The following is a 20,206-nucleotide window of genomic DNA, read 5'->3' as shown; positions in this document are numbered from 1 at the left end:
AAACATCTTCCTTCTTCCCTCAGTGATATATGCTTAGATCATGATGCCATATGGTGTGAACATCCCTTTGGTCAGTGGGATCAGCTGTCCTAGCCATGTCCCCTTCCAGCTCCTTGTGTACCCCCGGGCTGCTCACTGCCAGGGCTGTGTGAGGAGCAGAATAGGCCTTGGCTCTGTGTAAGCACTGCTCAGCTGGTACTGGTACAGCCCTATGGTAACAACCTCATTTCCAGCACAAATCCAAAGCATAGCCCTCCAGCCAGTTACTGTGAGGAAAGTTAAGTCTGTCCTAGCCAAAAGCAATACACTGGCTCATCAAACCAGATTTAATACTGGGGAGATTAAAGAAGAAATAGCTTACAAGTGTTTTTTTATAGTAATGATGTTGTCAGTAAAGTGGACAACTTTGTAATTTTGCTTTTACCAGTCAACTTGCTGTTGAGTTTTATCAGTGCTCCTTACTTTAGGACTTTTTTCAGAATAAGAGGATGGTGTAAAAATTCCAGTTGTTTCACATTCTGCAGAGAAAAACAGAGCAAAATAAGTTTTTCTTCAGGCAGATGCTGTTACCTAATGTAGCCTTTCCCTTATCTACTTTCAGTGCTTTCTGTGTCAGTGGTAGTACACTTATTGAGGCATACCATAATACAAATTTGTATTGTGACGAGACAACTTTCTTAAAGTATTTCAAGAAAAGTAAGATTTTTAGTAATATTTCCTGAGTCTCTGTAGTTGCCTGCTAATGTGATTTAAAGGTACAGATCAACAGAATAAATCCATCTTACTTCCTATGTCCTTCTCCATGGCCCACAGTGCATTTGACTATGACACTGAAAACATGAATTCTGAAGATATTTACAGCTCTCTTCGTGGAGTCACTGAAGCCATTCAGAATTTCAGTTTTCGTAGTCAGGAAGATATGAATGAGCCTGTGAAACGCGACGCTAAAAAAGATGATGGTGATTCGGTGAGTGTTTCAACTCAGTCCATGTTGGTATCAGCAAACTAAGCTAGTGTCTGATTGCAGATAAGAAAGCATCTGTTTCAGGAGGTTTATATTCTTCTTTAATTGGGCATTTCTCCTGAATTACTTAAGAGCTTTAGAAAAATATGTTCCTAGTCTTGAGCTGCATTTTGAAAACGTAAATGCTGATTTTATGTAGCAATGTCTGTGTGTTTAACATGTTAGCAGTTTAGAAATCCGTGATCTTGCAAAACAGCTGAAATTATTTTTTTGAGAAGTTTGTATCCTAATGTATGTTTTTCTGAATGTTTTATTTTATTTTGTACACCTGTGGGCTGTTAAGATGCAATATTTAAGACTCCTGTTTCTGTGGAACTTTGGCTGCAAGATTTGTTGAACTTGCCATATACATATATACTTAAACACATCTTTAATCACTTTGCATCAGTCTTGTAAGATAAAATACAACTATTTTTGGTTTCTGATTTATTTTTTTGGACAACATACACTTTCCCTTTTTTCTGGGTTTTTTTTTTTTGGTTGGTTGGTTATTTTAAGGAAAGCAGCGTTTAGGGAACTAAGACTTCTTATTAGAAGGCTGGTTTGAAAATTCTAAGCATTTTGAAATTTGTAAGTTTTTCACATAAATGAATTAGTGATGCAGTTAATGGAAAGGTGTAAGAGTGTGAGAGTGTGTTTCACATGTTCATGTGACACTTCCTCTCGTGCAGATTTGCAGTGCTTCAGGAATAGTGGACATGCGAGCGGGAAGCGGTGTGAGCGATACAGGCCGGACAGCTCTGGATAACAAAACGTCATTACTCAACACCATGCCTCCCCACTCCTCACCACGCTCACGAGATTACAACCCATACAATTACTCTGATGGTATCAGTGCATTTAATAAATCTGCTTTGAAAGAAGCAATGTTTGATGACGATGCTGAGCAGTTTCGTGATGGTAAGATTCAGATTTCATTCTGTGCTAGAAGAAAAATGATGAGATTTTCTATATTGGAGTTCAGTTTCTGAAGCTATTGTTAGGAAGATATGTATCACTTCTTTGAGTGGTTTTTACAAATGCTATATTTTAAATTAGTTTATTTGTTAGTCATCTCTTTGTTGGATTACCTGGTATTTGTAGAGACTAAGGGTAAAAGTGAAGGAAATTAACTATGTTGTATACTTACACTGAAATATGTTATATACTTCTGGAAGCACATCCTTTATTAGTATTGCCAGTATAAATTTACCGATCAGATTGTTTTATGATTGAAATTTGAGGGCAGAGAAAAGATTTACAGCAAGGAAGTAAAACTGGATCAAACTGGTTTGGGAATCAGGTGAAAGATTAAGTATTTTGTTAGTAATGTATTTATATTTGAAACATGGCACTGGCGTTTTCTATTGACTAAACATTATTTTTAAATGAAACAAAACAAACTGGCTTTTTACCAGGAAGGTGTTTCATCTAGGCCATGTAAATCCAGGAACATGGGTTGCTGTTTTGTAGGCTTCCAGAGCTGCTTTATGATATTTCTCCATTTATCTTTAGGTATTTTTTTATATCTCTGTGTTAAGAAGATTCCAAAGTAGCACTGCTATCATTATTTTAACAAATAGTGGTTCTCATAATCTGGTATTCACTGTTGTTCAGCTATAGATTAAGTTTTTAAGTAAACACTTTCTTAATAACAAGGGACAAAGTAATCCTCTCCCTTCTACATGTTTTGCTTTTGTCATTCTGCACAAGATGTGCTACAGAAACAGTTGAAAAACAGAGTTATTTTTTGACATGGTGTTTTATCCACCTATTCTATAAGTTGGCTTTAAGTTTGCATCAAATCAAAACCAGATTCAAGTATGGTGCATTTTTCTTTGTTTTTCTTACATATCATAAAGAAGCATATAATGTAGCCAGATACTATCTTCTGAAAAAGATGGAGGGAAAAGCACTGTTTTACAAATCATATCATGTACATATTAATAATTAAATAGCTTTGCCATCCACATACAGAAACAGGTTATGTTTGAGATGCTGTATTAAAGGATCTTGTTTTACATGGGAGAAGCCTCCTACCTTCTGACAACTTTTTTTTGGGCATTGCATTAAGCCAGATGCAGTCTGTGTTGTGCCAGCATGATCCAGTTTGTAACAACTCATGACTGGCTGGAGTGAAGCATCCCCATCTAGTACGAGTTTGTCCTGCTTGGAAGAGTAGTGCAATGCATTATTTAGGTCTGCTCTTTAATGGGTCTTGATGAAGTACTTGCTTTCATTCCTGTGCTGTTCACCCGTAGTATTTAGCTGTATCATGCACATTCTGTCATTTGTGTGTTACTTTTAGAATTTCACTGGAATTATTTGCAAAAAGTCTGCAAGAGAAAAGATACAGTTGGCAAAATACCTTGTGTGTGCAACTTCTCTGTTGAGAGTTACACACTTTCCCCATAAACCTGAAGGGCTAATTAGTTATCAGTTTTTGGAAACTCCACAGAATTGCTGCTTGTTCCTGACACAAAATTACGTTAGTACTGGATTCCCAGCTATCCTGTCGTGCATTACTGACAGCAAGATGTAGAAATACAAGGCTAGATGGGAAAACCTTAGCTGCTCATACAGTACTGTCAACAGCACTGGGGCAGGAACGTGTATTTTACAGATGGTTTGTCTGGCAGTTGAAAATTTTCTGTGGAGGAGATGCCATAGTGCCTCACATGACTCACATTTGAGTGTTTTCCTTCTCTTGCATAAAAAGGTTTTCAGAGTAACAGCCTAAATCTTCCAACCACTTGCACTTTGGTTTTTCCCCCAAGGGAAATGCTCTTTATCTGAAGCCTAGGGAAACCTGGCTCTCCAAGTCACTTCCAGACTTAAAAGCAGTTCACAGTCTCTGTTTAAAAAACAGTGTTCTTCCCCAAAGAAGCTTATTTATTTCAGCTTACTTCCTTGGATTGCACTTCACAAACATCTTCCTTTTTACCTCCCACTTTGTACATGGACTTAAGATTTTTGCTTCTGTGTCTCGCCTTACGCTTGGCATCTTTTTTCTTTCAGACCATTCCTTTGATTTAACATGATAATTTTTAGTTCTTACCCTGTTCTTCAGAACGTTTGTGATTGTTCCTTAAAGTGATGTCATCTACAGATTTTCTGAGTTGGCTCCACATTCCTTTGAATTCATCCAGCAGAACCAGGCTCTGCACACATCCAAGCAAGGACATCGCTCATATCCTCCTGGATTAATAGAAAGCCATTTATAATCCAGTCACCCTGCAAGTGATTCATCAAGTTTTGCACTTGCTTTGTTTGCTTTTTTTGGCCATCATGCTTGCATAGCTTTTATATTAGGATGCTGTGAGTGGCAGTAGGAAAATCTTTCCAAAATTCAGGACATACCTACATGTTCCCTTTTAACCCCTACACTGTTTGTCCTGTCAAAAGGATATTGTTTGATTGATTTGAAAAGAACTGTTCTTCATCAATTATTTATCTCTCTAATGCATATTTTAATTCATTCAAATGAAGGAGTTGTATCTGCTCCTCTTCATTTGTGTTTTGTTTCCTTTCTGAAAAAGAAATTTTGAGAGTAGACTTTGAATGTGACTTCTTTTTTGCTTCTCCATTCTTATCTGGAGAATGTTTGGAAATTAAATACTGATTGCTAAGTCATACAAAGGAATGGAAAAGGCAAGCTGAAAAGGCATATCTCTGTTGGTTAGCTTCACATTATTCAGTTGTGTAGTGCACTACTGGAGCTTCTTTCCTCCTCGTATTCCTCCATGGACATGGCTATTACCTTCCCCTCTCTTTAACCCTTCCATCCATCCATCTAAGATGACACTACAATGAAAATACTTTATTTAAACAGATACAAGTAGTTTTGCTAATGATGTGTCAGTATGCATTCCCTGAAATTGGATTTGCTGTAGCTATAATCCTTACAGTTTGGTAGAACAGGTATAATAGTGCTGCCAGTAAAAGTAATGATCTTGCTTCCATAAAAATGACTGTCCATTCTGCTCATCTGCTTTAAATAATAACTGACCTAACGCAATTTCAGTCTGCCCTTTAGTCAAACATTAATCATCCATTAATACAGAGGCAGCAGAAGTGTTTGTAGTTTGCTTTCAGGTGCTGGTACTCCTGTTTATTCATGCAAAACAGAATGCAAATAGGAATGTGGGGTTCAAAACCTGCATGATTTTTACAGTAGCTGATGTGTGATATTGAGACACTTAATTCTGTGCTACTCAGCATTTACTGTTTTCTTTGCACGAATGCTTTGTACAGCATTTTTAAGTTCAAGGGCTGTGATTTCTCAGTGTAGGATATAATTAATTTGTTATGGAGGATGTATTTCATGTGTTAGTTAACACATGCAGTCATTTCAGGAAAGGTGCAATGCATTTGCATTGTATACCAGAACTTCCAAATTTTCACCTTAGGAAAAGGCATATTTCTGTCAATTTATCCAGATGTTTCAGTGAAAAGATGGAAGCTTAAAGGCTAAATGGGTTTCTGTTGTGTTGTGTTAGGTTGTTCTGTTCCCCTCTCAGTTTGTATGTTGGATTGTTCTGTTTCCCCCCGTTAGTTGCAATGGTTCAAGCCTGGTTCATTCTGCCCTCCTCCCCACTGCCTGTCATCCCTGCCCCCCCCAGCCTTATGAATCTTTCCTTTGATCCCTCCCTGGTGCCCTGTCTGTCACTTGGCACTCCCTCCCTTCCCTCTAGAAACTTCTAGCTGGAGCGTCGAGTGATTGGATCGATGTATTCCCGTTGATCTGTCCCTAATGTCAATCCCTGCATCCCACTCCCCTCTGGTTTCCCATTTGTCCAGAGGTGGTTTCCTCCCCTGTTTCCCCTGCCCCCTGAAAAGCTGCTGCATTTCTGGGGTCGGGGCTCCAACCGGGAAAATTTATTAGAGCCATAAAAGCCTGATTACACCCTCGGCTGGAGTCAGCTCTCTTTCTTTCTGTTGGCTGTTGCTGCGAGCCCTGTCCGATGTAGGGAGCTGCCTTCACAATAGCGTGGGGCTGTATCCCTGGGCGCTGTCTCGGGTGAGACCCGAGAGTGCCTCTGCTGCAAGCAGTGTGCTGGTTGCTTGCCGGGCGAAAGGGGGAGGACAAGCTTCCCCCTGACAGCTTGCTGCTTCAGGTCTCAATGATGGAATAAAGATACTCAAGTTGATGCTCAAGTTTTCATTAAGACCATATTTAAGTTTCTTGACGGTTTGCAGTGCAGTGTTTACAGATAGATTAATAATGTATTAATAATGTATTTTTCCATTCTCAAAGAATCCTCTCAAATAAAAATTAAAATCCAGAGCCCTCTCTTAATGAATTGGTTTTGGGATCTATGGGACTAGGAGCCATGGTTTGCCTTTATTTCAGCTCTTTTGTACCAAGAGCTATTGTACTTTTTTTTTCCCTGCTTGTTTTAGCAACCTAGCTATTGTGGAATCATGGCTTACAATAGTCTAAACAATTCTGTAATACTAACAGAGAAAACAATTTTTTTCATCTTGAATGGAAGGGTCATATTGGAAAGATGGCCCTTCTTGTATAGATCAGATTTAAAAGGATGCAGAGTATTTAATGGGTACTGCAACCCTAAAAACTCCTGCAGGAGACTAGCCTGCAAGGGAGCTTTTGCTGTGTCATTGTAGGGATTTGGGAGGGATTGTTAGCTTGTTCAGCAGTGTTGGCTGCACTGAAAATGTAGTAGCCAAACTGCAATTCTTGCAGGCAGATGTGGGGGGAAACAAACAAAAGCGTGCTCGAAAACAAGCAAGTCATACTAGCATATATCCTTTAGTTGTACAACAGGTACTGGTATTATTATCTGTAGTAACTGTGTTTGTGCATTCCTTTTTGACAGAACCTCCCATGGACCATTCTGATCTGGTTGCAGAGCTACTGAAAGAGTTATCAAACCATAATGAGAGAGTTGAAGAAAGAAAGGCTGCCCTGTATGAGCTCATGAAGTTAACTCAGGAAGAGTCTTTTGGTGTGTGGGATGAGCACTTCAAAACAATACTTCTGCTGCTGCTTGAAACACTTGGAGATAAAGAGGTAAATTCAGAAACATCAATTCTTTGTTAAGAATGTTAACAAAGTACATGGCTTACTTTCAGTACCTTTGACATTTGTACAAGCTGTAGAAAGGACACAAATTCCAGAACAGTGGTGGAAAAACTAAAAAACTGTGGAAATGCAAAAATGCCATGAAGTCCAATTCCTCTGATGATGAAAAGGCATTGGTGGTACTTACTTTCTCCAGGATTCCTATTAGTGGAATCTGACATATTAGATTGAATGAAACATTTTTGCACTGAGATTCAAAGCTTATCTGTTTATAGCCCCTGAATGAATCTGGAATATCAAAACAGCATGTGTGGCAAAGCATTTAAAAATTTGTTTCTAAAACACAGTAATACTCGTTGTGAAGAGACTGAGTTCTTTCTATGTAATAGTTCTCTACAAAGGCCATGTTTCTGAAATTACTCAGGATCAAAAAGACACTAGTACTTGTGTTTGATTTTTAAAATAATTGTATAAAGAAAAAGTAAAAAATGTATTTGCATGATGGTTTTATCAGCCCTTGTGTTTGCAATTCTGGGTAGCATAGATAAGTCAGAATAATTTAGTAAGATGTTTATGATATGTCACCTGCATTTTCTGCAAAAAAAGAGATTGAAGAGATTTCTTTCCTACTTTTGTTAACACTAAACATTAGCCTGTATATGTGTGCAAAGCATAATCAGATATTTTTTCCATTATTAAAGACTTTCCCAGCATCTGAACAAATAATAATTGATAAGCATATGTCTGTTTAAAGATGCATAACTCATTTATTTTAATATTGAATCTTTAGCATGCAATTAGAGCTTTGGCACTGAAAGTTCTAAGAGAAATTCTAAGAAACCAGCCAGCACGGTTTAAGAATTATGCAGAGCTCACAATCATGAAGACCTTAGAAGCACATAAGGATCCTCATAAAGAGGTCAGTAATCAGTTATTTTATTTAAGGTTATGTTATTATAAAATTGCTACAAAATGAAAGAGCTGTCCAGAAAATGTTCAATAATCAGTTCTTACTGAGGAAGTAACTTTTTTTTAATAACAAGCATATTATTTCATGTTTAATAACAGTGATGTTATTAGTTAACATGGGTATGCAAGAAAAAAAACCTTGCAGTTCTAAAAGCTCTTGAATGGTTAATATCATCCCTAATAACAGTTGCCTTGGGTGCCATCCCACAGGACCATGTAACCAACGGTGTGTCACCATGGCACTTCAGGGAATAACTGAAAGGTGCTTTTTCCTTGTTTGGCATCTTGAGCAGAATATAAGTGTCCTAGAGATGGAAAACAAGCTTTTGGATTGCAAAAATTGTGAGATTTATGGTTGAGAGATGAGACTAAACAAGACAGGGAATTGTCAACCCTTTCCATTCTGCTCCATTTAAGAGCATGGCTTTGAATGGTGTTAAGAGAAGATGCACAGGAATATGTCAGTGGGGGAGGTGCTTGTGCCAGGAATAGTGAGGGGATTCAGGAGAAGGGTAAATGTAACCTTGCTCAGAGTTATTTGTGGTGCCTGCATACACAATAAAGGACAATGCATGTAAATATAGGAAACACAGATACAATAACAAACCCAATATTCAACTTCTGACATCAGTGTCACTGATGCTGTGGAAAGAATCCATGTTTATACTAAATGAGTACATCTTCCCCATGCAAGGGCACTTTGTGGAATTTACTGTGGAGTTTCAAGCTTTGAAGTCGTGCAATTCCTCCCACCCCATGACTTTATCACTCATTTGATACTCATTTCTCTTTTCCCTTTACTCTCTGGATTTGTTTCATACACTGTATTTATTACAGTGTCATTTCCCCATTGTTTCTTCTCTGTTCCTGTGCTTTTTTCCCCTCTCATCATTTTGTGTGTTAGGAGTGAGAGAGTAAGGGATGGAGAGAAAATTTTGAAGGTTTTTGTACATTACTGTGTACCACTCATTCTGTACACTGCTTCCCCTTGTTAGATGGCAGATGCCACCACAGCACCAATGTGAAGATCAGATGTTGATTTTCTCTGTGGTGCCCTTGTTGTGTTTTGAGCTTGTGTACCTGTTGAAGTCCTACCTTATTATTCTTGTTCTGCATATTCTTCAGGGTTAAAGTACTCTCTTGTCATAGTTTCTTTTAAGATTATAGGGGAAGAAAAACAGCTCGATTGGCTTCTACAACTAGCAATCTAGGCATGTCATTAAACACGCCTTTGAAATGAATGTGAAAGCAAGTTTTATCAGTGATCTCTGACCCAACAAGCAATAACAAATGACAGCACAAGAAATTACAGGTTTACAAAGGTGTGATGATACTTCATTGTGTAGTTGGAGGGTATGCAGAATACAGAAATTTTAGATCCTGTTAAACAAGCAGATTTGAAAAACTGATAGGTGTATTGCCAAGGGCATAGTAGCCACGGAATATTGGGGAGAATTGTGGTTTTAGAAAATAATGTCTGAAGGCTGGACTCTCTATATATTTTTATAATACTGCAGAGATCTTGATAGAAAATTTTTATGCTCAAGACCATTACTGCCAGAAAACAGACCACAGAGTAAGAGTCTTACACAAATCACTTTTCTGTGTCTTTTTCTTTCAATAGGTGGTGAGATCTGCTGAAGAAGCTGCTTCCATGCTGGCCACTTCCATTAGCCCAGATCAGTGCATCAAAGTTCTCTGTCCAATTATCCAAACTGCAGATTACCCCATTAATCTGGCTGCAATCAAAATGCAAACAAAAGTTATAGAAAGAGTATCTAAAGAAACCCTTACTCAGCTTTTACCAGAGATTGTGCCAGGTCTAATACAGGTAAGGAAAGAAGAAAGAAGCAGCAAAACAGACTAATAAAAGTAAAAAGAAACTGTGTACATAGGAGTTGCAAAGACTTGTAAAAAATAGTACCACTTGGTTCTTATGAAGGATTTCACTTGTCTGATAGTTGATGGCTGCCTTGACCCAAAATACTTTCAATAGTGGGAACAATCTCTTTGATTAGCAGGGAGCTAAATTATAATCATGATTAGGACTCAGGAAATCTCAGTAGGATATAAAGTCCTGGTTAGATAATTCCAGTAGAAGCTTGGTAGATAATTCCAGTTCTAAGATAGATCTTTGCTGTTCATACCTTTTTCCAAATTACATAATTTGATGTGAAATTGTCCATGTTTTATTTGTGTATAATTGTAGGGTTTCATCAGCTGGGGCTTTTGGAGGCAAGAGGAAAGAAGCAGTTTTAAAAAGTTAAATAAAATTAGAAGAATATCCAAGTTTTCTCTTCCTTTGTCTTTAAAACTGAATTTTTTACCACCTTTTTATCATAACAAGAGCCAAAATACATTAATTTTCTTCATGGATCAAGACTCTTTATAGTTGGCAGCTGCAGTCTGCAGATTTCTGTCTTTAATGAGTGTGATTCAGTCACACATCTGCAGGAAAATAGAGGCTTACAAGGTGTCGTCAGGGAAGGGGGTCTGAGTGAGACAGCCAGGCATGGAGTGATAGAAAAATGGAAAAACCCCAAAAATCGTGGAAGAATGAGATGGGGGTTAACAGAATAGTCTTTAACTGTTAAGAGAGTTCTTCATTAAGAGCCAGAAAGCTCTAAATTGTGAGTGGTCTTTTGCTTTAAGTAAACACCTGTATAATCTAGAAAGGTTCTCTTATGTGCTCACCTGTTGCATGGCAGCAGCTCTGTTTTCAGTGTAACTTATGAACAGGACTATGTGGGTTTTAAATTCACCCTGGAAAATGATTATTAGTGATTATTAATATGCAATCTGCTTTTTTACTGCATGCTCTGTATTTATGTGTTTGGGTTTTTGTTGGAATGCTTTGTCGGGCTACACTGACAATAATTTCCCATAGACTTCAATGTATTTATTATAGTAAATAACTTTCTGGGGCTTCTAATCATTAACTGATAAGGTATTAAGGTTCATTTTATTGCCTTCTAGGGTTATGATAATTCAGAGAGCAGCGTTCGTAAGGCATGTGTTTTCTGCCTTGTAGCCATTCATGCAGTAATTGGTGATGAACTAAAACCACATCTCAGTCAACTCACTGGCAGTAAAGTAAGTAGAAGATATGGTTTAAAGAAATCTTGGCTCATAATTGCATCTATGAGTTTGCATTTTGGTTGCCATTGCCAGAAGGTTTCAAAGAAGTGTATAGTTGAAAGAGACTATCAGCTGTATTAATATGGCTTCACCATAAAATATTCAAAACTGAGAGTCCACAGGTCTTTTATATGCAAGTGTGCAAACTTTTGCATAAAGATCATTACTCAACTATGTTTCTTACTACTTTTTAATGCAGTCAGTTCCTTGTATGCTGGTAGCAGTGATAATGGCTGTATCCAGCAGGCTTTTCCTATCAGTGTTTCTTGTATTTGTTTTCATGCAAGTTCTGTTTGAAAAACAAGGAACAGAGTATGTCCATGTTACATACAGCAGTTCCCTTTATTCTTCCTCCTTGTTATTTTGCTTTCACCAGTCTTTTCAATATCTCTAATTTGAAATAATAAGAACCAGTCTCTGGTCCTTTTTGTTTCAGGATATTTGTGATTTCATTGACATCTTTTTCATGCAGTTTTTTGCATCTACACAGCTATATGTTACTTGTGAATCTCTTTGTCCTTGGGAGTAAAAGAGGACAATTAATTTTGTGTGTCTGTGAATAAGACAGTTCTATCTTTAAAATAGTCTCTGTCAGTAGTTGTATTTAAAGTGACTCTAGACAACAGTGGAAGCTTTAGTACATACCAGCATTAGCAGCTCTGACTAGAGGCTTAAACCTCAGCAGTAACTTAAAACATGAAGGAGCCCAAACCACTACCATATTTAGAAAAGCATTATAATTGGAGGAAGATACTCCATCTATCTTAATCTAGCTACTTTGTGTCATATTCTTTACATCCTTAGAGAAGCTTGAGCAGTTTCCTTGTGTCAAATTTACTTGTGTTTGATGTTTTCATTGGCATGTATGTTCCTTTTGAATAACTTTGTAAAGTACAGTTTTTGTTTTAGGGAAAGAAAAAGGATTAATGTCTTATTTTGTTGTACCATTTCTGTAGTCAGTCTGTACGGCTTGCAAATACTAAACGGAGTTAATTTCTGGCTTAAATTTGCAGATGAAATTATTGAACCTTTACATCAAACGTGCACAAACAGGCTCTGGAGCAGGGGATACAGCAGCAGATATGTCTGGACAAAGCTAATGAAGCTGACAAGAGTTAACCAGGTCTCCTAAAGCAAGGGCAAGGCCCTCTTCAGTGAAAGGAAAATCCTTACATGCAACTTCTGGAACTTTTTTCTTGTTTTGTTCCCCCCTTCTTTTGTTATTTTTCTTTTGTTTGGGGTTTTGGTTTTTTTTTTTTTTTCTTTAACCAATGGCTGTGCTCAGCCTGCATGAGACTGTTGCAATAGAATTATTCCAAATCTAAGGAAAAACAGTATTAACATCAGTTGATCAAAGCAGAATAAAAATTTTAAACAATCTTATCCATCAGTTACCCTGTTCATAATCCTCTGTGTCTTCCCATTAACTTTTGCCAGTGTTACTGTATTAAAAAAAAAGGATTTTTTTTTAATGCTAATTAAAAAGGTATGCTTTAAGCTTCAGAAGTTAAAATATAAATTCTGTTGCTTTTCTTCAGCTGCAGATAACATTACTTTTTTATTGCTATTTTGTTTGAGCATCATGTCCTTTGCTAGAAACAAGAAGTGATGTGAAACAAGGCTGAACTAGTCTGAACTGCAGTGAGACTCGTTCACTGTGTTGGTGGTTCATCATCTTATTTACAGCTTGTTTGGGATATTCTGGAGATTGAGAAATATGCCTATAAAAAGAAAGCTGGATTGATCCAGTTCTGTCACAGTGATATTGTTCATTGGTTGTATGTTTGTTGCATAAATAAGAATTTCGTGTGCGCAGCAGAGGACTGGTACAACCAGTACCTCTTAATGTGGGAGACAGCCCTGCCAGGGCAGCACTGCCGAGCTGGTGGCAGTGTGGCAGCCTGCTGGTGAGCAGCAGAGTTCATGGTCACTTGATGGATGTGAACCATCCTTGTCACCTTTCGTTCTTCAAGCAGGATGCTTCAGAATGGAGTGCTCTGCCCAAGCATGCTCAGTATGTATTTATCTTTATCACTAGAATGTTTCCTCTCAACCTAATTGCTGGAACAAGTAGTCTTGTATTGTAACTCACATGGGATCTTATGACAACAGTGCAGAAAACTATTTATTCCTTACCTTCCAAAAAGCACCAAGATTTTTCTGCATTGAATTTAAATGGGGGGAGGGGGGAATAGTCACAAATGCTATGGATCTCACCACCTTTTAATTTAAAGAAAAATATATATTTTGGATGAGTAGGAAAAGCTGCACCAAATTATTTGCATGGTTTTCTTGAATAGCATCCTCAATACCCATCTGGATTAAGGTGTGGAAATGTTTCAAGGGTTTGTTTTTCCATTTTTGAAAAAGAGTTAGTATATTGTGAATAATGGTTCTTTGTATTTATGAAGTTGATAATGGAAAGAGGATAAAGATAAGTAAATGTGTCCCTAAATGTTGTCTTTTCCTTTTTTTTTTTTTTCCTTTTTTTTTCCCTTTTTTTCTTTTGTATAAGCAGCAAGCTAATTAAGTGAGAAATGGGATGAAACAGTGCCCTTCCCAGGAGCAGTGGAACTTTTTTTCCCTGGCATTATTTTCCCTTTGACTGTGATTTTGTCTAGTTGGAGGAAGTGTGTCCTGATAAGAGAGAAAATAGTGGTGCCAAGGATGATGATCTATGCTAGGCTAAAATTCTCTCTACCTCTTCAGGGTGACTAATTTTTGACTGAGCTGCTGCATATAGCACCCAGTAGAAGAACTATCTACAGAAAAATCTTTTTTTTTTTTTTTTTTTTCCAAATTATCACTTAATGTCTATTCAAAACTCTATTCTTCAACATTGCAGCCAAATATCATAAGAAACTACTTACATACTTTACCTGCTAGGAACCCTGAAAAACAAAACTGAATAAAAAATTAAGTCAGATGCTTGTAGTTAACATGAAAGGTTGTTCTTACTTAAGTTTGAAGTGAATGCAATAGAAAGAGCTAAGATGTGGTTATTAAAGAAGCAATGCCATTGCAGAGATTTATTTGGAGGAAAAGTTGTAGAAATATATGTAAAGACTTAAATCCAAGACTGTCATAACTCGTTGCTAGCCCTTTTTAGCAGCTACATGAAGAAAATAGGATCTCCTTCTTTCCTTTGTTACGTGTAACATCCTTGTTGTTTTCTACTGTTTAATTACATTGTGTATTTATAGTTCTATGCTTACCATTGTGCATATACTGGCAATAAAATGTACATAACATTACTTAAAAGATTAGCAATGTATACATTCTGGTTTTTCTGTTTTATCTGATCACATGCTATAAGAAAAATTATAAATGTGATTCATACAGCATTGGTTGAAAAAATATATCTTCATGTTTTGTGCATCCAGATGATATTTCTTTATATAGTTACTAAATCTGACTTGGCATTTAAGAACATGCTGTGAATATAGGTATATTAGACAAATGTTTTAAAAATTGATAATAGAATCTTTATGAACACAGTTTCATTCATCTAGGCAGATTTTTTTTTGCTTATTATTTCATTTATTTGTACATTATACATAATTTACATTTTATTTTTTAATATTTAAAAATATTTTTCAGTCTGCAGTCTTGTAGTTTTTACATTTTAATGATACAAAAAGTCACATCAAAAAATTGCACGAATTCTAAGCTTAATAGCCCTGTATGTTATTCCTGCATTTTGTATAGGTAATATTTATTTTCAGAGAACCATTGCAAGATGACTGTTACTTGTCATCTTTTTGAAGATGCTATTTCATACTGAAAATATAAGTTATTGAAAACATACAGTATATATTCTGGATGAAACCTAGTTTTTTTTACGTGTAAACAAAAGATATGTTTTTTATCCCCTATATGACTGAAAAATTTTGCGCCAGGTAGGGGAGAGGAAGATATTTACCTGAAGTTTGTTCATCAGTTTTGCTTTGAAGCAGTCTTTAAATGTTTTAAGTGAAGATACCCCATGTATTAAAAATCTCAGTGCAGTATATTTAAATGAATATTTTACTTATGATATGACTAGTTTTGTTTCCAGCAGAGATGGGGTTGCTATCTTTGTAAAAAGATAGAACCTATTTATATTACATAAACCCATAAGAATGTAAGAATTCGGAAAGAAAATTATTTCCACAGCAGCCAGTTGATCAGATTCACTGCATTGCTTTTTGCCTTCATTTCCTATATTATAAGTAGATATTAGCTCAGTTAAATTCAAGCAATGATTAGTCATGCCTTATGTTCCTGCTGGAGGTGGTTTCTCTAATGGATTAGCATTAAAAATCTGGGAAAAAATAGGACAGTTATAAGTTGCTGTTCTTTCAGACAGAGTTTCTATATGTTCCTTCTAATATCCTGTGAAGATAGGTCATTGCAGTCATTTGAATATTGAAATGTAATTCTTAAAGTTTGGGTTTGGGCTTTAAAAAAGAGGAAGGAGAAGAAAAGCTACATGCAGAATCAGGATGGGAAATGAATATTGTGGATGTCTCAGACTTGGATGTCATTTGCTTTAAGGAATTTTGAGTAATACGTTATGTTCAGATGAAGTCTTAGCAAGGAAGCTGGGATAATAAATGTAAATTGAAAGGAGAGCTGATCGTGTAAATTTTCCTGAGTTGGCTTGCTTGTTTGTTTTTGAAGATAAAGGTTGGAACAGATTGAGTTGTGTTTATTATTTGCGGTCTGAGTCACAGAGCAAAAAGAACAAACATCTGGATCCTGAAACACTTACATATTCTTAATGGTCTCTATCCGTGTTTAAAGATTAAAGTCACAAACATACCCATGAAAAAATTGTATTGAGAATGCAGGCCTGAACTGCTCACAGTTTGAATTTTCAGCAAAGGAATTCCAATGCTGAATGAGGCTTTGTCCCTTTGGAAACAATCATAAAAGAGAAAATAATTTTGAAAAATAAGTCTGTTGAATTACACTACAGTTACTCCCTATGGGAGGCGAGTGAGAACGGTCCCACTGGCTGTGCTAACTTGCACTGTGTTAGGCTGGGACTTCACAAACACAGAGAAACAATAAACATCAATGTGGTGGGAATGCATAAGCAGTTCGGAACTGGAGGATTTTCTGGAGAACAATATCTGTTGCTTTCTCCCAATTAAAACAGTAAACTGATGAGTTTTGCAATTGCAGTCTACTTCCAGGTAGGAAAAGAGTCAATACTTATATTGAGCTCACTTAAGAAAGCGTCTTTAAATTGTCCCCCACGTGAGTTTTCCAACTCATTAAATGTACTTGCTTTAAAGATTTGCTTCATAATTTTTGTGGTTTTTTCTTTTTTGTTCAAACACAGAAGATTTCCAGAAATGTGGGAAGTTTGAGGAACTAATTGTGCTGGTCTGGCAAAAAAAAATGAAAGTTCGCTTACTCTTTTCCTATATTTTGTTTGTGTTTCTATGTTTTAGTGCACTTTAAGAGCTCAGTGTTTCCAAGCTGTGCCGCTTGGATTATCCCAGTTAAAGAAGTTTCTTCATTTGCTGATGGGATTTTAGGATAGTAAGTGTATTTACTAAGAAATTTGCAAGCAGTTTTGAATACTGTGTGATTTCTGTTGAATATAAAAATTCTGTCACTTTTGATGTATTTTAGATAGATATCAGTGATCCTAGTGGAAATACTTTGAGGGGGTAAGATTGGAAAAAATTATGGATGGTGAAACATGGAAAATACTTCTTCGGTGCAAAAAGGAACATACATGCATGTGAATGTCTGATAACCACTTTGATATCAGATTCAAGGTGAAAAGGTAACTGAACTTGATCGTGGGCATCACAGTTTTATAAGTTTTCTTTTTCAGTGTCCTTTACCTAGATCATGATATTGTCCACCAATGCTGATCTTTGGACCTGTGTAAACTCGTATTACAGGCAGTACTGGAGATGGTTCTGATAACCTTATGTCGGGATAAATTCAAAAGCAGGGCCTGTCTGTCCAAGGAGCACCTGTAGCAGTTAAAAACAAATGTGTAGATTTAAGTTATGCAGTAGACAGATATTCTCAAAAGTCAGCTGGACTGGTTTAGGTATTCCCTCACCATCTATTCATCTCTGCCTGTGGCAGAACCAACAGAATACCTTTGGGGGAGCTTCCCTAATATGTTCCCCAGTCTCATTTGTCTGGAATAATCTCAGACTGGTCTTCCAGCAACACCAAGGACTCACAAACCTGTGCCAGACAATGAAGGAATGTCTGTCCTGGGCTGAGAGGGTCTGCCTCTAAGGGGGCAGTGGTGGGGGAGGAAATATGAGAGAACCCACCTGTTTTTTACTACAGTGTGTTTAACCTGAGTACATACAGCTCAGGTCAAAATACCGAGGAAGCTGAGGAAACTTGATTTCAGCTTGGATAAACAGCTCAAGGCAAGCCTGTAGGGGAAGGGATGTGTGTTCCATTTGAAATTGCAGATCAGCATGTTTTAAAACCCTTAATTTATATGCTAGTCTGAAATAATACATGTGAAATGTACCTAACGGTACGCAAACACAAAAAAGCCTCTAAGCTGGAAAAAGTGTTTTCTGGCCTGTTACTTTGTGTCCTTTCAGCACAACTTAAACTGATGCAGATACATTTTTACACTATAGAAAATGTCTTTTACAGATGGTTGTATCTTTCCTAAAGAATTTCTGAGCTGTTTGATGCTGTTTTTGATCTTAGCGATGACAGCTACAGCCATACTGGCCAACTAATCAATTGAAATACTTTTCCAAGACAAAATTACCTGCTTTCCCTAAGGAATTTTCATGCATCACCATTTATTATAGTCTGTACCTGCCCTAGAGAAGAAATCTAAATTGGATATTACCTGGTTGTTTAGAAAGTGCCAGCTTAAACTTTTTAAAAACTTACTTGAAGAGCTAATACTGTTGGAGGCTTCCTTTTTTCAGAAATCTATTAATTTGCCACTGCTTGAGCCATATAAGAAGATTTTTGCACTGTTAGGAGGTGGAAAAGGCAGAGTTGCTAGAAAATAAGAGGAAAAATACATGGTGTAAATACTTAATTTAACCCCTTTTATGTTGTAGCTAATGTTCTGAAAAACCTTAAATGCCCCTTTGTGATTTGTAAAGTTTTTAGGAAGGGAATTTTCTTGAAATACACTATGTCTTCCTTTATGTTTTGAGAATTGAGAGGAAAATACTGATGTTGGAGGACTTTATTTACAAACCCAAGCCAGCCCAATGCTAGAAAATGTTAGACCTGGCAGGATACCAAAGCTGCCTCAGAGCCTCAAGTACAAGGGAGTCAGTCCATTAGGAGTGAGAAATAACCAAGCTCTGTGTCAGGCAGCCTACACTGCCACAGCAGTCTGGGAGTCCAAATATTGATTTTTACGCTACCAAGCACAGACTAGCAGAATAACAACTTGAACTTGTCCACCTTTACAGACTTGTGAGTCATCTAAAAATAAAATGGACTCCACCCTGTGCCACCATCATAAAAACATGCTAGCTTAAGTTTAGATTCAGGTATGATGTAATAGGCTAAATCAAAATACTCTCTGGTCAGTGATGCTGTCGAAATCTCAGTGCCTACAAATGATCTCCATGTCATAGGTTTCTTTGTAGGCCATGGTCTTCCTAAAAGGCAGCAGATAAAACAGAAGAAAGCAAAGGTAATACTTGCCATGCTTCATCTTGAAGTCAGTAAGGCATGTATTCCTCAGGACCTAAGTGCATCCTGAGATTGAGAAGTAGGTCGTGTGAGGAATATGACTATGGAAGAATAAATTACAGACCAGGAATTCTTGCAATGCAGACTTTCTTAAAAGACCCCATGAGGAAAAGAGCATATCTTGCTGCATTCTTCAGAAGCAGCCAAGTCTATTTTTTTTTGTAACCTGACAGTTGAGCATCAGAAGCAATCCATATTTCTCCTTTACATAAGAAATGACTTCTCCAAGTGAGCACTCATATCAAGGAGACACTGAAGCAAGTCCACAAGGTCTGCTACATATCTGATGTATTTGATCAAAATGATCAGGAGGAGCTGTTGAAGCATTTAGAATGCTCAGCAGGGTTATGCATCAAGCAGAGTTCTGTCAGATATCCTGTGATGTGTTGCCTTGTCTCTTTGCTGGCACTGTCCTAAGACTACTACTGGAACTTGGGAGTTCTACTAAAAATGTTCATTCTGGGTTTTCCCATTTCCCCTTTATTTTTGTTAGTGGGCCTGCTTCTCGAGAGTTCTGTATCACAGAAGAAGGGCTGGTAAATGCAGCAGTCTTTACAGTGCTTCAGCATTCAACAGGCCCAAATTATAACGCCTAGAATATCCAAGAATCCGAGATTAAAGTTGGCAGGTGGACATGGAGAGCGTGAGGGGGCATTGCTGCTCATCCTCTGCTGCACTCCATGGACACAGTGCCTTGCTGTTCTCAGGCTGTCAGCAGTGACCCTGTACTTCTGCCACCTTCAGATGACCAGACATAGCAAAAGGACTGGCCTGGGTCAGCCCTTAATGTGTTGGGAGGTGTGTGGAGAACTGCAGGTCAGTGCAGGGATGGATCACGTGCAGAAGTTGTTCCTGCTTGTGGCTGTTACCCAGCATTGATTAAGTTCACTGCACTAGGAGGGAATACACTCCCACTAACAAGGTGTATAGAAGAGACAGAGAAGTTATGTTCTCAAAAACAGAGGGGCTAGAAGTGTGTGTCAGCACCTTTCACAGAGATGTATGATGGATTCATAGCCCATCCAAGCCAGGAGTATTATCTAGACATGGATAACTAGCACTGTTATCCAAGGCCACCCTGCATTAGGCAGCAACTGCTGTACAACCAAGAAGAGTCCAAAGACCAAACAGGATGCATCAAAATAACAATACTTTCTTCAACTCTGTTTTGGGGATGAAGTATGTAGGGCTTGCTTGTGCATCAATATAAAACTTTCTTCTGACTTGAAACTGAAAACTAGTATTTTAAGCACAACAAAAATCACTGGACAGTAAAAGCTTCCATTAAACAAAATTTTCCGAATAGATACTGAATTTACAGTGTCTTATATTGTGCCTGATTA

The 20,206-nt window shown here is 37.4% G+C and overlaps 1 protein-coding gene across 13 annotated transcripts in view; it reads left to right on the top strand.

Moving 5' to 3' along the window:
* The window catches only part of CLASP2 (cytoplasmic linker associated protein 2), a 147,602-nt gene extending 131,767 nt beyond the window's left edge, over window positions 1–15,835 (top strand). For all 13 annotated transcript variants that reach the window (XM_059850525.1, XM_059850502.1, XM_059850469.1 and 10 more), the window contains 7 exons: window positions 814–967; window positions 1,696–1,924; window positions 6,844–7,037; window positions 7,840–7,968; window positions 9,643–9,849; window positions 10,995–11,111; window positions 12,170–15,835. In XM_059850525.1, the coding sequence (XP_059706508.1) occupies window positions 814–967; window positions 1,696–1,924; window positions 6,844–7,037; window positions 7,840–7,968; window positions 9,643–9,849; window positions 10,995–11,111; window positions 12,170–12,256 (1,117 nt within the window). In that variant the 3' untranslated portion in view covers window positions 12,257–15,835. The remainder of the gene's footprint in view (window positions 1–813; window positions 968–1,695; window positions 1,925–6,843; window positions 7,038–7,839; window positions 7,969–9,642; window positions 9,850–10,994; window positions 11,112–12,169) is intronic.
* The last annotated feature ends 4,371 nt before the right edge of the window (window positions 15,836–20,206 follow it).

Source organism: Haemorhous mexicanus, chromosome 1 (assembly GCF_027477595.1).
Source record: "Haemorhous mexicanus isolate bHaeMex1 chromosome 1, bHaeMex1.pri, whole genome shotgun sequence".
Taxonomy (NCBI): Eukaryota; Metazoa; Chordata; class Aves; order Passeriformes; family Fringillidae; genus Haemorhous; species Haemorhous mexicanus.
Note: the sequence above shows the minus strand (reverse complement) of the source record. Positions and strands in the feature narration are given on the sequence as shown.